The sequence below is a fragment of the Tursiops truncatus genome, chromosome 4 (assembly GCF_011762595.2).
Source record: "Tursiops truncatus isolate mTurTru1 chromosome 4, mTurTru1.mat.Y, whole genome shotgun sequence".
Lineage (NCBI taxonomy): Eukaryota > Metazoa > Chordata > Mammalia > Artiodactyla > Delphinidae > Tursiops > Tursiops truncatus.
In genome coordinates, this window is record NC_047037.1 from 135,868,675 (window position 1) to 135,883,509 (window position 14,835).

Here is a 14,835-nt window from a genome sequence, read left to right on the forward strand (position 1 = left end):
AAAGCCTCCTAATGGCTCAGTATGTGAAGGGACTCAAACCCATCACACTGACAGATGAACTCAGACTTCTTACACTGGTCCTCACAGCCCTCACACCCTCCCGCAGCAAGCGCTAGGCCCCCTGCTGGCCTCCTGGCCTTAGGACACACCTCGCTCCTTCCCTCCTTCCCACCCCAGGTCTCTGTCCTGCCTGCTCGGTACTGGAAGCTCCCTGCTGACCCTCTAATCTTTATGTGATGGCTCCTGTTTTTGCTAATCAAACCTCAACCCCAACTGCCTCCTCACAGCAGCTTTCGTCGACTGCCCCATCTAAAGCAGTCGTCCCTGAGACACAAATCTGACGGCAGAGACACACATTAAATGTGCCCTTCTCCTAAACCTAGGAGTTTGAATTCTGGGCTTCTAAGAACAAACAGTGGGAAGGACACAATTGCCCTTTGAAAATTACAACATGAATGCCTCTCTGGAGGGACACCTGCCACATGGTAATGTAGTATTTTATTTACTCTATTAGTAACTACTATTTGATAACATTTATAATATTAATAGAACTTAATCTAAGAGAAGTTCAACTTACATTTTTCTTTCTTTTTTTTAACATTTCAATACTGGATATTAATCAGAAAGACAGTCAAAATTACTACGGTCGAAATTCTTCCATCAAAAATTTGTAATAAATGTTTGGTATTAGTCTATGTACAATTCAGTTTTTGGTGTAAAGTTCTTTGGCTTTAAGAAAAAACATTTGGTTTACTTCACTAATAGGAATATCTCTTAATGCTGGGATGGCCTCTTCTTGGTATTTCTTCGGCTGTTGGTTTTTGGCATAGTTATCTGTAAGAAGAGGACAAAAGGCTCTGTTTACCCAAGCAATTTCTTCAACAATCTCTGTGGTTTGTGGAGACCCACCACATAGTTTACTAGCCTAATGTTTGGATAATGACAAATACCATGCTTAACGTAATTAAAAGGCCCCTTAAATTCTCTCTTTAGAAGAAATGTCCCAATTACAATAAAAATCAGCCAAGTTACTTTTTGCATCCTCTAACTTGGGTAAGAAATTAATATTTCAGGGACCTCCCTAGTGGTGCTGTGGTAAGAATCCGCCTGTCAAAGCAGGGGACACAGGTTCGATCCCTGGTCCAGGAAGATCCCACATGCCGCAGAGCAACTAAGCCCACGCGCCACAACTACTGAGCCCATATGCTCTAGGGCCTGCGTGCCGCAACTACTGAGCCCGTGTGCTGCAACTACCGAAGCCCGCAAGCCTAGAGCCCGTGTTCCGCAACAAGAGAAGCCACTGCAATGAGAAGCCCCTGCACTGCAACAAAGAGTAGCCCCCGCTCGCCACAACTAGAGAAAGCCCACGTGCAGCAACAAAGACCCAATGCAGCCAAAAATAAATTAAAAAAAAATAATATTTCATTCAACTGTACAATGATGATTCAAGCCCCATTTGTACATTTCTCATAGGAACAGAATTATATCAACACCCCAATCATTTGGTACAATCATTCATGCAAACTTAACAATTTCCCCTCTTTGTACAAATTGTCTATTTGCTGTAATTCCAGCCAAGTATGCAGGGAACACAGTAGGTTATCAGAAAAGCAATATCTAAAAGTTAAAAAATCATACCAGAACTTAAAAAATACTTTGCTTCCTAGAATCCAAGCAAGTTCAGGAATCTAATTTTTTTTTTTTTTTTTTTTAATTTTGGTTATGCCACACAGCTTGTGGGATCTCAGTTCCCCAACCAGGAGACTGAACCCAGGCCATAGCAGTGAAAGCCGGGAATCCTAACCATCAGGCCATCAGGGAACTCCCAGGAATCTACTTTAATCTTTAGACTTGAAATAAAAGAACTTAACAGCAACTACAGAAAACATGCCGTGGCTCTTCTATCCACTTAATTGCGGTCAGGTGTACACAGTGATCCTGAGGATACACACCCCCGAATTCCTCCTCCCAGACAAGGTCTGTATGGACCTCTTTGTCATCCCTTGATCAACACAGCTTGTTTAGGATAAAAGAAGTTTCTCTCAGGCAAAGTTGCCAAGGAACATATTACATACTTGTGGTTTTTATGGGAAAATATACCTGTTAACTAGTGTAATAAACAGCATATTCATGACAGCTTATTTGTGCCATGTGAACATTTCCTCTGGTATAATCGTATTTATTTCTCCCAGTTTTTTTTACTATGCTGATGTGTGTCAATTACTACAGCCTGCTCTTTGTTGCTTTTTCTTTTTAAAAAATATTTATTTATTTATTTATTTCGCTGTGCTGGGTCTTAGTTGCAGCATGTGGGATCTTTTTAGTTATGGCATGTGGGCTCCTTTAGTGGCAGCATGCAGGCTCTTAATTGTGGCATGCGGGATCTAGTTCCCTGACCAGGGATTGAACCTGGGCCCTCTGCACTGGGAGCGTGGAGCCTTTTTTTTTTTTTTTTTTAATGATCTATGTTTATTTTTTTTTATTATTATTTTTTGGGCTGTGTTGGGTCTTCATTGCTGCATGCGGGCTTTCTCTAGTTGTGGTGAGCAGGGGCTACTCTTTGTTGTGGTGCACAGGCTTCTCATTGCGGTGGCTTCTCTTGTTGTGGAGCACGGGCTCTAGGTGCATGGGCTTCAGTAGTCACAGCATGTGGGCTCAGTAGTTGCGGCACATGGGCCCCAGAGCACGTGGGCTTCAGTAGTTGCTGCACGTGGGGTCAGTAGTTGTGGCCCTTGGGCTCTAGAGTGCAGGCTCAGTAGCTGTGGTGCACAGGCTTAGTTGCTCCACAGCATGTGGGATCTTCCCGGACCAGGGATCGAACCTGTGTCCCCTGCATTGGCAGAAGGATTCTTAACCACTGCGCCACCGGGGAAGTCCCAGGAGCGCAGAGTCTTAACTACGGGACCACCAGGGAAGTCCCTGCTTTTCTTGACAAAAGTGTCAATACCCGACTCCTCCGACCCCCGGCACTTTCCTTTGATATAAATTTACCTGTGATTGTATGAATGGAGTTGAGTGGAGAGGTACTCATCATGTTTATCCCGAATAAGAGCACATAACCAATCACTGCAGTAATGAGGAGGTACACAGGCAGTGCAACTGCCCAGTATCTGCAGAAAAGAATATTAAAGTAGGTAACAGACTTCCTAAAAAGTTGCAGTTCTCTATAGTTCATCACCAAGTTAATACACTTTTAAACTTAATTTTAGCTTTGACTGAAATAATACATGTACCTAAAAGGCAGTCCAATAGTTCTACTGGCCTACAGTGAAGCTGCTATCCTGTACCCCTGTTTGAGCCCTGGTGTCTTTCTTCCCAGCAGGGAACACTTTCAGCACCTAAGCTGTTTCTTCTGGTGTTTACCTCCACCTTCCTACACAACATACTCCTATTACTATTTCTTGACTTTTTAAACTTCAGACATTTTCTCTGAACATCCTAATATGGAAATAAAGATGTATATATAAATAATGTTTGAAACTGAGCACTGTAACATATTATTATTATGTCTTCTTGTACAATTTTTTGTTTTTCCTGGAAATTAATTACTACTTTTTGTCTGTTTGCTTGGTTTCCCATGTACCTATCAATACTCAGTCCTCAAATTCTCTGATAGAATCTAGTATGCCTCTTAATACAGTTAAACACATCAAATGCTCTACCTCACATGTTTTATTGGGTGCATTATTTAATAATTTCTTCCCTACTGTTTTCTCTTTCTGGAACTTCTAAGAGCTTTTTTGCTGTTATACTTTCCTCATCTTTTCTTTATTTTCTATTTTGCTATACTCTGTCCTACTTTCTGGAGATTACTTTTGGTGTTTCTTCTAAACCTTCCATTAAAATGTTAATTTTGGCTACCATATTTATAATTTCCAAATGCAGTCATTCTCTGAACATTCCCTATTTTATAGCATCCTGTTGTTTCACAGTTATCTTTTTTTATCTCTGAGGATTTTATTTTAAAGTTTTCTTCTGCTCTTTGCATTATCTCCATTTTCTTCAAGTTTCTTTTCTCTTTTCTTTTTTTGCTTTTTTCTCTTGTATTTCATTTTAGAGGCTTTCTTTTAATGTCTGGTAAGTTGCCCATTCATATTTAAAGATGAAGTACTGGGAAGGCAGGGAGGCGGCTGGGGAGACATATAAAAATAAAAATAAAGATGAACTACTAACAAGCTAATTGGAAGCACTGTGCATATGTGGGCTGGGATGGCCAACTGGAGACCCACACTATGGGAGACCTGGCCATTCCATTGGAGGATCTCTAATTATCAGAAATTAAAGACCCTTTCTCTTGAGCTGGTCAACTTCTTCAGGGAGGACCCTCCTATCTTGCTGGGAGGAGGCGGGTGGTATAAGCCTGCCAACCACAAGCCTGAGAGCCTAGTGAGGAAAGGTGCTTGGGAGGAATCTCACTATTCAGCAACGCAGATTTTCACTGATCCCTGTTTTCAGTAACGTGCCTAGTTAGACCTAGTGTGCCCCAGACTAGAGACTCTCACTCAGCCTTTCCAGAGCATAAAACTCCTGTCTTCTGCAGGGGAGGGTTGGTCTCCAGCTTTAAGGGCTGAGGAGGGGGATTTGAGGGTTGAATGCTCTTTAAACACTGTTTTCAGCCCAACCCAGAAATACCATGTTAAAGAGGTACCCGTACCTCCAGTGTCTGGGCCTCTCTGTGTTGTGGGCACAGAGGCTCTGGCTGGCTTCCCTGCTTTAGCAATGTGGGAAAGTGGAAATTCAGTTAGTCACCTCTCACCTATCTGCAATCCACTTCCCAAGATTTTATTGATACACCTCCACTATCCCGTTATTTGCTCCTGTGGGTTTATAGCTTAACAATTATTTTTTTCTATGGGCTTATTTTAACAAGATTTTGGGAGGAAGTAGGGATAAAGATGTGCATTTAGTCCACCATCTTTAAATAGAAGCGTATCAATAATCGTCTTTAAAAAGCTTTAAATTTCTATATGGCTATTTATGGATCTTAAAAGAATAAATATAAGATTTGCATGAGTCTTAAGAAAAAACCTGATCCTTCAGAACAGCATTGATATACTCTTATTTTATTTAAGAAATACATTGAACTTACTTTTGAGGCCAATAGGTTAAGCCTAAGGAGTTTAGCCAAGACTCAGGAATAAAAGCCCACACAAGATACAGTACTGCAGAAGAGGGAAAAAAAAAAAAGGAAAAAAGGTCAGTAAGGCACGCATCCAATCTATCAAGGTTCAGATAAAACAACTAGAGAGAAGCTGGCGCGCTGCAACGAAAGAGCCCACGTGCCACAACTAAGACCCGATGCAGCCAAAAATAAATTAAAAAAAAAAAAACCAAACCATAAAATTTACGATCTTAACCATTTTAAGTGTAATGTTCAGTAGTGTCAGGTATATTTGTATTGCTGTGAAACAGGTTTCTAGAACTATTTCATCCTGTGAATCTGAAACTCTATACCCATTAAACAACTCCTCTTAGTTATTTTAAAAAACATGTCTTAACTTCCACTACTCACCCTGTATTTTAAGCAATTTAAGGGCAGAAATCATGCCTTAGTAATTGTGGTAATCCTTATAGCACCTAGCAATTTGCTTTATACGTAGTCGGTGTTCAACACTTCATCCCCACAGGGTTGAAAGTACAGACATTTAGGGGCATAAAGGTGAATTTATCTACCCTTGTTCTGATCCACAACATGCCTTATCTCCTAGAGCACAATCTTATTTCCCTCAATTCGGGTCTCTGTGGCACCCTTTACTGTTGTCCCTCTATTGTAACAGCCAACCTCTGAGCACTCACTGTGGCTAAGCACACTTCTGAGCACTTTACATGCATCATTTCATTTAATCCTCAAAACAATCCTAGTAGGTATTAAGCCATTTTTACAGAGGAGGAACTGGAGTCTCAGACATGTTACATCCTCTGTCCAAGGTAAGTGGCAGAGAGAAATGTCAAGCCTGTCTCAGTGATGATGAAGGATTAACATTTTTCTCAACAAATATGTATTACGGAATTCTCTATGTCAGGAGTGTGCGATACAATGGTGAATCCGAAAGAGATGGTCTCTGCCCTCTCCGAGCTTAAAATTGAGCAAGGAATAGAGAAGAATAAATTGGTGTTTTCAATACACTCTGATAAGTGCTAACGAGCGAGTAACAAAAGAGGATATCGGAACACATAAGAAGGCCCTCAGCCCGCAGTGGCGGTGATGTGAATGGTTAGGAAAGACTTCCTGGAGAAGTCATTAAATTGGGGCCTAAAGGATGAATAGGGGGTTAGCCAGATGAAAATGCTGGGCTTGTAGACGATAGGAAGGAAGGAAATATGAGAAAACAGTGTTCCCAGCAACCACCACAGAGAGAGCGCTGGGGATCTGAAGAGAGAGCTGGTGTGGTAGATGGCAGAGGGAAAAGCTGGCAAGGAACTGGCGTGGAGCTTGAGTTTTCAGGATTAATGAAATACAAACAGCACTTCCCTGGTGGTGCAGTGGTTAAGAATCCGCCTGCCAATGCAGGGGACATGGGTTCGAGCCCTGGTCCAGGAAGATCTCACATGCTGCGGAGCAACTAAGCCCCTGCGCCACAAGCCTGTGCTCTAGAGCCCGGGAGCCACAACTACTGAGCCTGCGTGTCACAACTACTGGAGCCCACGTGCCTAGAGCCCATGCTCTGCAACGAGAGAAGCCACCGCAGTGAGAAGCCCGCGCACCGAAGAGTAGCCCCCGCTCGCCGCAACTAGAGAAAGCCCACGTGCAGCAACAAAGACCCAATGCAGCCAAAAATAAATTTATTAAAAAAAAAAGAAATACAAACAGTGGGGAAACAAATGCAAATTCATAAATGGAAATGATTTGCTTAGTTTAATTAAGTGAATGAATATTTACTGTACATCTGCCATATGCCAGGCACTATGAGAAGGTCGAGGCTATAAAGATAACTGAGACATGGTCTCTATTCTCACAAAGTCATGTGGGAGAGAGAAACGAGTCAAATGTAGTGGCAGGAACTTCCCAGGCACTACCTTACTGGACCCTCCCCAGACCCCTGAGGTGTGTGCTAGTAATCCTTACTCACAGGTGAAAAAAACTGAGGCTCAGGGAATGTAAATAACTTGCCCAAGGCCTCACAGCTAAACGTTACTGAGCGGGAATGAGAACCTGGGCTTACAGGCAGCGGCCAGAGCACTGGAAACGACATGAAGCGGAGGCGACATATTTGGGGGAACCCCAGGCAGCGTGGAGTGGCTCGGGCATCAAGTACGAGGCAGGGAGAAACCAGCCGGAAAACTGAACAGGTCCCAGATCATGGAAGACCTTGGGCGAGGAACATGCACTTTATGCTCTGGGCAAGGGGAACAACTGGATATTTTGTTGGTAACTTTACAGTTACAGCAGACTACCAAGAGAAATAACCATCCAGGCTCCAACGAGAGGTTTTAATCAGGGAAGTCCACGTCTGGATCTCAAGTGCGTCACTGTGACGGCTGCATGTAGGATGAACCTGTGCAAGAAGTGAGACCCCGGCAGGCTTAGTGGCAGTAGCAGATGAATGAGTTGGCGGAGAAGGAAAAGTACAAGTGAAGAGGACTCCCAGGTTTTCAGAGTGGGATCTAGTCATTCCAACCCTGAAGAAAGAGATACTGGAGCAGTCATTCTCCACACAGCGTCGAGAGATTTTCCAAAAAGACAAATCTGACCCTATCACTTGCCAGTTCAAATCCTTCAATGCCCTTAGAATAAAATCGAAAATCCTTCCTAGGGCTTGCAAGAACTTGAACGACCTGGCTCGGCCCGCCTCTCCAATGTCCAGCCCTCATGCACTATGCTCCAGCTCTGGACAGTGTCTCATTTCTGTGCTTCAAACAACCTTGCGGACGCAGGGTCACTGCAGTTACAGTGAGTGCTGTCTGCCTGGAACGATCTTCCTTTGGCTCTTCCAATGCAGATGGTTCCTTAGCCTGCTTTATGTCTTAGCTCAAATGTCACCTTAAGAGAGGCTTTCCCCAATCACTTGCTCTCCCAACTGTGTCCCACCTACCACACCTTCATTACTCCCTGTCATTTCCCTTTATTTCCCTCAAAGCTATTACCACAATCTATAACTACTGTGATGGATGGAAATATTTGTGTCCCCCCCCCACCAAATTAATATGTTGAAACCCTAATCCGCAATGTGATGGATTTGGAGGTGGGGCCTTTGGAAGGCAGTTAGGTATAGATGAGGTCATGAAGGAGGGGTCTCCATCATGGGATTAGTGTCCTTTCTTTCTCTACTACATGAGGATACGAGGATACGGTAAGGAGGTGGTTGTCTGCAAACCGTAGGAGGGCCCTCACCAAGAACCCAGCCATGCTGGCATCCTGATCTTGCACTTCCCCGTCTCCAGAGCTGTGAGAAATAAATGTCGATTGGTTAAGCTACCCAGTCTACAGTACTTTGTTATAGCAGCCTGAACAGATTAAGACAATTAGCTTTTTAAATCAGTAAATATTTCAATGTACAGAGAGACTCAGGTAACCCCTAAGTACCCACCACCTAGTTTCATTATGACTGTTGGCTACTGGCCTCTGACCTCCTCTATCCTATTACTTTCTGCCTCACTATCTCAGGTTTCAACCTTACTGACCTCCATCTGTTCCTTGAAACCACTGGCCTCCTCGGGCTTTTGCACTGGCTCTTCTCTGGGAGGCTCTTTCCCTGGATTGCCACATGGCTAACTCTCACTTTTCGTGTCTGTGCTTACAACTCACCCCTCAGTGAGGCACCACCTGACCGCTGTATTTAACGATGGCAACCTCCTCCCACTTCTTATCCTCCTTTCTGGCTTAATTTCTCCCCATGGCACACATTATCATCTGACATTCTGCATGTTTAATTATTTAATTTGTCCATTGGCAATCCCCCCCTAGCAGAATGAAAGCTGTGAAAGCAGGAAGTTGGGGGCTGTTTTGCTCTTCCCTTGCCTGTAATAGTGGCTGGCACATGGTAAGTACGCAAGAAAAATTTGCAGAATTAATTTCTGGTTGTGGGTACTATTGGATTTAAGTCTTAAAGTCATTGCTTTTATTTAAATACATAGTTTCTAACCCTTCAAATAACTCTATAGAACAGGGATTTACAAAAATGATGATGTTGATGATAACGGTAACAGCAGCAGCTAACACTGAATAAATACAGGTATCCCCACTTTCCAAAAGCTCGCTTTAAGCCATTTCGCTTTTATGAAAGACCTACGTTAGTTAACCGTCTTGGGTAACCAAAGGAAATCTGAAGAGGATTTTTGCTTTTACTTAAAAAGCATTCAGTGTTTGTTTTGCAGGGAGCCGTGATACAGGCAGTGCCCACCCAGAGCAGGGAGAGTGTGGCATGTCTGGGCTCCTTCCCCAGAGCTACACTCAGCATCTCGGCATCAAACCGCCATAGCTCTGAACTGTGTCGGTGAACATCTTGATCTCAACCGAGTATCTTTATCAAATTGAGTGCATTATCTCAATTTATCTTCTGCATTGCTTAGCAAGATGTGCCCTAAGGTAATCGTTTCTTTGCTTTACGCCATTTCTGCTTACGAAAGGTTTCATAGGAATGGTCTCTACTTTTGGATTGTGGGAGAAACCTGTACTTATTGCTCCTATGCATTCTTTTAAGTGCTCTGCATACATTACGGCAAGTAATCTTCACAACAGACATAAGAGGTAGCATAGTGAAGTCAACCCAGCGTGCCTGGGTTCAAATTCTAGCTTTATCATTTACTGGCTGTGTGACCTTGAGCACATTACTTAAGCCCTGTGTGCCTCTGTATTCTCATCTGCAAAATGAGGACAGTAATGACAATATCTATCTCACAGGACTGTCTTATGCTTCATAAGCATTTGATAAACATCACCACCCTTTCACAGATGAAGAATCTGAAGAACCAAAGAAGTTAACTAAACAGTCCTCCACAAAGCTAATCTGTGGAGGAGTCAGGAATTGAACTCAAGTCATAACTTCTTCGCTCCATAGACTCCCCTGGCCAACAGCTTGGTTGGCTATACTGATGTAGTTAGGGTTCAGAAGCATTACCACTCCATCTTTCTAGTTTCCACAAAATTCTAAAAAGCTGTGGGCACCCACTTTTCTCCCTAATTCTCAAATCCTTTTGGGGAGAGACATGGGGCCCACTGTGTGACTCTGGGAATATCGTGTCTCAGTAAACATCAGTTTCCTTATCTGTAAAATAGGACCTTATGGGGACTGATTGAGACCCAGGATGTAAAGTGCAGCTGACTTCTATAACCTGATTGCTGTCCCTCCCACAGGCTGCACCGGGGCCACACTAGATTACTCATTTCCAAACCCCACAATGCCTTCCCACTTCTTCCTTCTTATTGGTGAAGACAAAGTTCCTGGGAGAAAGCTCACTCTCTCAGGGTTTTTTGTTTTTTTTCGGCCACGCTGCTGCGTGGCTCACAGCATCTCAGTTCCCTGACCAGGAATGGAGCTCTGGCAGTGAGAGCACAGAGTCCGAACCACTGGACCCCCAGGGAATTCCCTGACTTTCCAATTTGATTTCTTGTCTCGACACTGGCTGCCCATGGCTCTTATCACACTGATAGAGAATTGTAGATTTACTCCTCTGTCTTGTCCACAAAACCATGACCTCCTTAAAGGCAGGGACCAAGTTGCATTCACTTTGCAATCTTGACTGGTGCTGCATTTTAAAGATCTGTTGAGATTAAATCTTTCAGGCTCATGTCTGGCATGTAGAACACTCTTAACAGACAAGAGTTCTCTCCAGGTTTTCTCGAAAAGAGACAAAGGTAGAAAGAATCACAGTTCCTGTGTACACATTCTACAAACAAATGCAATAATTTCCTGTCCTTGAACACCAGAGAAAGGCCCTGGCCATCCATCAGGAAAGTACTTACTGAAGCCAAATTGGGAGCTTAAGAAAAGGACAAAGCCATAAATCGCTCTTTCTGGCAATGGCGACGGTGAATTTTCCACCATTTTCCCTGTGTCTTTAGATAATCTGTGGGAAAGAAACACAATCATCTGTCAGTGACTCACACCACTGGCCTATTATAACCTCATCGCTTTGCTATGGGCACAGCCTCTCCGCAGTTTTTTTCCCAGCCTAAACCACTGCCAACGGGCAACCTGCACACAGACCTCTAACGCACACCCGCTTGCACACGTGCACACAAGCACCCACACCTCGCCTGTAGGCGCAACCAGCCCCCAAACCTCACGTGCACACGCACACAAGCACACGCGCCACAGCGCGCACCTCCCGCAGTGTAAGGTGGGGGGAGGCAAGGAGGGAGCAGGGGAGGGACTGACGCCACTCCAGCTCTGCAGGTTTCGCCTCCGTGCGAAAAGGGAAGGGCAAGCAGGGACAGAAGGCCCGTGCGGCCTCCTCAGGCCTGGGCCTCGGCGCCCGGGACCCGGACCTGCCCTCTCGTGGGGTCTGTTTCTCATTCGAGCCCGGGGACTGGGGTTGGCCCTCGACCTTGGGTCTTCCATGCGCCCACTCCGGCCGCTCCCCACAGTTCGGCCACCTCCGCCGAGTCCTCTGCGCAGGCGCGGATCAGGGAGCCGCAGGGGGGCGAGAGAAGGAAAAGGGAGAAAGGCCGAGTCGCCAAGGCAACCCCTGCCCGGGCGCAGGCGCACTGCGACCCTCGTCCGACAGGAACGCGCGAGCGCGGGGGCGGGAGGGATCGGTCAGCTCTCCGCCGCTGGGGGCGGGGCGGCACGACAGCGCAAGTGCATTGCGGCCCACGTGACGCGTCTGCCGCCTGCGCCGCCGGCCGCTCCTGCCCGCCTGCTGGCTGACGTGGAGGGCCTGAGGCGGCGGCGGCGGCGGCGGCGGCCCGCGTCCAAGGCTCGCGGGCTGCGGGCCCCGGTGAGTGCACACCTGGCGCGCGGCAGGGCTTCCGGATGTGTCACCTTGTCGCGCTGCAGCCGAGATGCCCGGGGAGAGGGGCCCTCCACACCCCCTCCGTGGGTGTGTGGTGAGTGTGGGTGTGTGCGCGTCGCCCCGCGTCGCTGGCCGTGGCGCCCGCGGTGTGTGTGCGCGGGTTGGGTGCCGGTGCAGAGCGGGAGTGTGTGGTCGCTTTTGTCGGCCTCAGTGGGTGTGTTTCCTTTGTCTGGTGTCCTCCTTCTTTAAGTGTGGCCCCCTCCGGGCTTCTGTGCGAAGGTGGGAGAAGCCCCTTTGTGTGCGCATCCCCCGGCCGCACGCGCACTCTCGCCCCAGTCGGTGCGCGGGTGACACCTTGGCTAGGCGGAGGGTCCGCCGGCCTGAGCGCGGGTGGGCACGGCCCCGTGTGTCCCCTCCCGGCTCCTTTGTGTCCGCGCTGGTTCTTCCCGGCGACGGCGTGGGCACCCCGGCGGTGTGGGAGCCCCCGTTTGTGTCACTGCCTCTCTCCGGGGGTGCGCGTCCTCCGCGCGCGTGGCCGCGCCTCCTGTAGTCGAGACCCCCGCCTGCAGCATCGTCCGCCCGGCGGTGCGTACTCGCGTGTCCCCGCGCGCGCGTTGCGCCTGGGTCCTGTCGAGTGCGTGATCAGGTCGTCGTTCGCGAGTGTTCGTGAACGTTCTTGCACGCCCCTCCTCTGTCTTGTGTTCCCTACACCTGCGCCACCAGTTTTCGTTAGAATGGCTGCCGAGCGCGGGGAGGGGACGGGGAGGGAGAAATCAGTTCAGTGCTCCCCCGTCCCCTGCGCCTACTTCGGAGCTTCCTTCCTCCCCCAGCGCTAATGGGAAGGGGGGACAGCAGCGGGTCTGGCCAGCTGCGCCGTAATATTTACGATGTCAGGTGTGGCCGGTCGAGCCAGCCAGTTTTGGGGACGGAATAAGGGGGCCAAGGGCCAAAAATGGAGTCAAGGCATAGGTGAATGTTGGTTGATACCAGTGTGGCGTACTATTTTCAGAGGCGCCCTACACGCCCAAAGACCTTCGATTTCAGACTCCTTCCAAAATAATATGTACACGATACCTGGGCAAATACCTTTTAGCCGATCCTGGGCGTTCTTGATAATACTTAACGGTTCATATAGTGGTTTATGGCGTTCACGTAAATTAACTCTCGATTCTGCCTGGCGTCACGGCGAGGGAAACAAGGTAGACATCTTACAGGTTTTACTCCCGCCTTGGGAGCAGTTTCCTCATAATTACAGCTCTAGCTAGGACATTCTGTATTGCAGGAAATTTGCCTTTTATCCTATTAGAGACCCATTACCCATTAGAGACCCAGCTACTCCTCTTGCTCAAAGGTTCGTGCTCTGCGCTCAAGGGCTGCGTTTCGGTGTCTGTTTCTCGTTGTTCATTTGCTCAATTTTCTTACTCTTGCCTAATTTTCCGTTTTTTCCTTTTTTTTTTAATTTCTGGAAGATTTCACACATAAAATACAGAGGAGTATCTAACCAATCCATGATTAAGATTTACAGATGTAATTATTTTGCCGAATTTACTTCAGATCCTCTTTTTAATTTCAAAGAACTAAAATTGCAAAATATGGAGGTGCTCTCAGTTCCTGCCCCTCCTTCCGTAGAGGTTGTCACCGTGTTTAGGTTTGTGTATATCATTCCCTTGCATATTTTATACTTTGAGCACGGTGGATCCATAAACAATATATAGTGTTGTGTGTTTTAAACTTTAATGGTATTAAACAATGTGTCTTTTTGCAACTTGCGTTTTTCGATCAGCATCACATTTTCAGACTTACATATGAATAAATTGGATAATTGTGTTTGGTTCATTCATTTTAATTGCTGGTATAGAATTCCATTGTATGAATATACCATAATTTACTTATCCGTTTTCCTGTTGATGGGCTTTGTTTCTGGTTTTTGACTCTAAAAAAACAATCCTACAATAAACATCTTTGTACTTGTCTGCTTTGTGCACACGTTTGGAAGTTTCTCGAGAAAATACACCTAGTAGTGGATTTGCTCTATACTAGGAAATATGCATCTTCAACGTAACTAAATATCACAGAAGCTCTCAAAATGGTTGCACTAATTTTCATTCTCACTGGTATTGAGTGAGGACACCCATTTGTCACACCCTTGCTAACACTGTATGTTACCTGACTTTTACATTTTTGCCTTCTCTTTACTGACCAGCTTCCTTATAACTTTAGCTTGCAGCTAAATTTGCTTGCACCCACCTTGGCTTCTGCTCTAGCCCTGTGTCAGCCTATGGGTTCATCTCTCACAGTTAACTGGCTCAGTCTTTATCTCATTTGGTTCTCATAAGATTAATTCCAGTAAACATTTATTTTGTACCTAATTTATCAGTTCCAATGGTTGATGTAAGATAATTCCATGGTATGTTAGATGTACCTCTCTAATAGCAGGTGAGGTGATTTAATTAAATACTTTTTTGCATATGATGAACGGTTTTTAAAAAATCTTTCCTCTAATGTAATATTTGATACTTTCAAAATATGTAACATATATGCAAGTTGTGAAGCAAAACAATAAAATGAACACCTATCAACCCACCACTCAATCCAAGAATCAGAATGATCAATCCAGGAATCAAAATGACCGATATTGAATGTGCTCACCTCCAGAGTGACTACTATCCTAAATTGTGTGTGTCATTCCTTGTTTTTTTAAAAATAATTTTATCAGATATGTATATATCCCTCAACAATGTATTGTGTGGTTTCTGTTGTTTTTGAATTTAAAAAGAATACTGGATACAGCTTTCTGGGTCTTGCTTATTTCACTCAATGTTATGTTTCTAAGAGTCACTGATATTCAGTATAGATATGTCATTAATTTTCACAGCTGTGTAATATTCTGTGGGTGAATATAACACAGTGTATGTGTTCTTCTGTTGATGAACATTTTGG

The 14,835-nt window shown here is 45.5% G+C and overlaps 2 protein-coding genes across 13 annotated transcripts in view; one reads left to right on the forward strand and one right to left on the reverse strand.

Moving 5' to 3' along the window:
• Positions 1–481: 481 nt before the first annotated feature.
• PIGP (phosphatidylinositol glycan anchor biosynthesis class P) lies at positions 482–11,655 on the reverse strand. Its single transcript, XM_004318648.4, has 5 exons — positions 11,488–11,655; positions 10,904–11,007; positions 5,090–5,162; positions 2,992–3,110; positions 482–834 (listed from the first exon to the last, which is right to left on the reverse strand). Exons 1-5 carry the CDS (start codon positions 11,499–11,501, stop codon positions 704–706), a joined length of 441 nt encoding a protein of 146 aa, XP_004318696.1. The 5' UTR covers positions 11,502–11,655; the 3' UTR covers positions 482–703.
• A 118-nt stretch (positions 11,656–11,773) lies between these two features.
• Positions 11,774–14,835, forward strand: part of TTC3 (tetratricopeptide repeat domain 3) — a 145,743-nt gene continuing 142,681 nt past the window's right edge. For 5 of the 12 annotated variants that reach the window (XM_033856056.2, XM_073804498.1, XM_073804493.1 and 2 more), the window contains exon 1: positions 11,850–11,989. The gene's annotated coding sequence lies outside the window, so the exon portion shown is untranslated. Of the gene's footprint in view, positions 11,990–14,835 lie in introns of all 12 variants that reach the window. The other 7 variants (XM_073804492.1, XM_073804495.1, XM_073804497.1 and 4 more) reach the window with 4 other exon arrangements.

Coding starts and splice junctions, on each gene's coding strand:
- PIGP (XM_004318648.4), bottom strand. Junction 5,163..10,903: donor AAGCTCCCAATTTGGCTTCA/GTAAGTACTTTC, acceptor CCTCTTCTGCAG/TACTGTATCTTGTGTGGGCT. Junction 3,111..5,089: donor TTAACCTATTGGCCTCAAAA/GTAAGTTCAATG, acceptor TCTTTTCTGCAG/ATACTGGGCAGTTGCACTGC.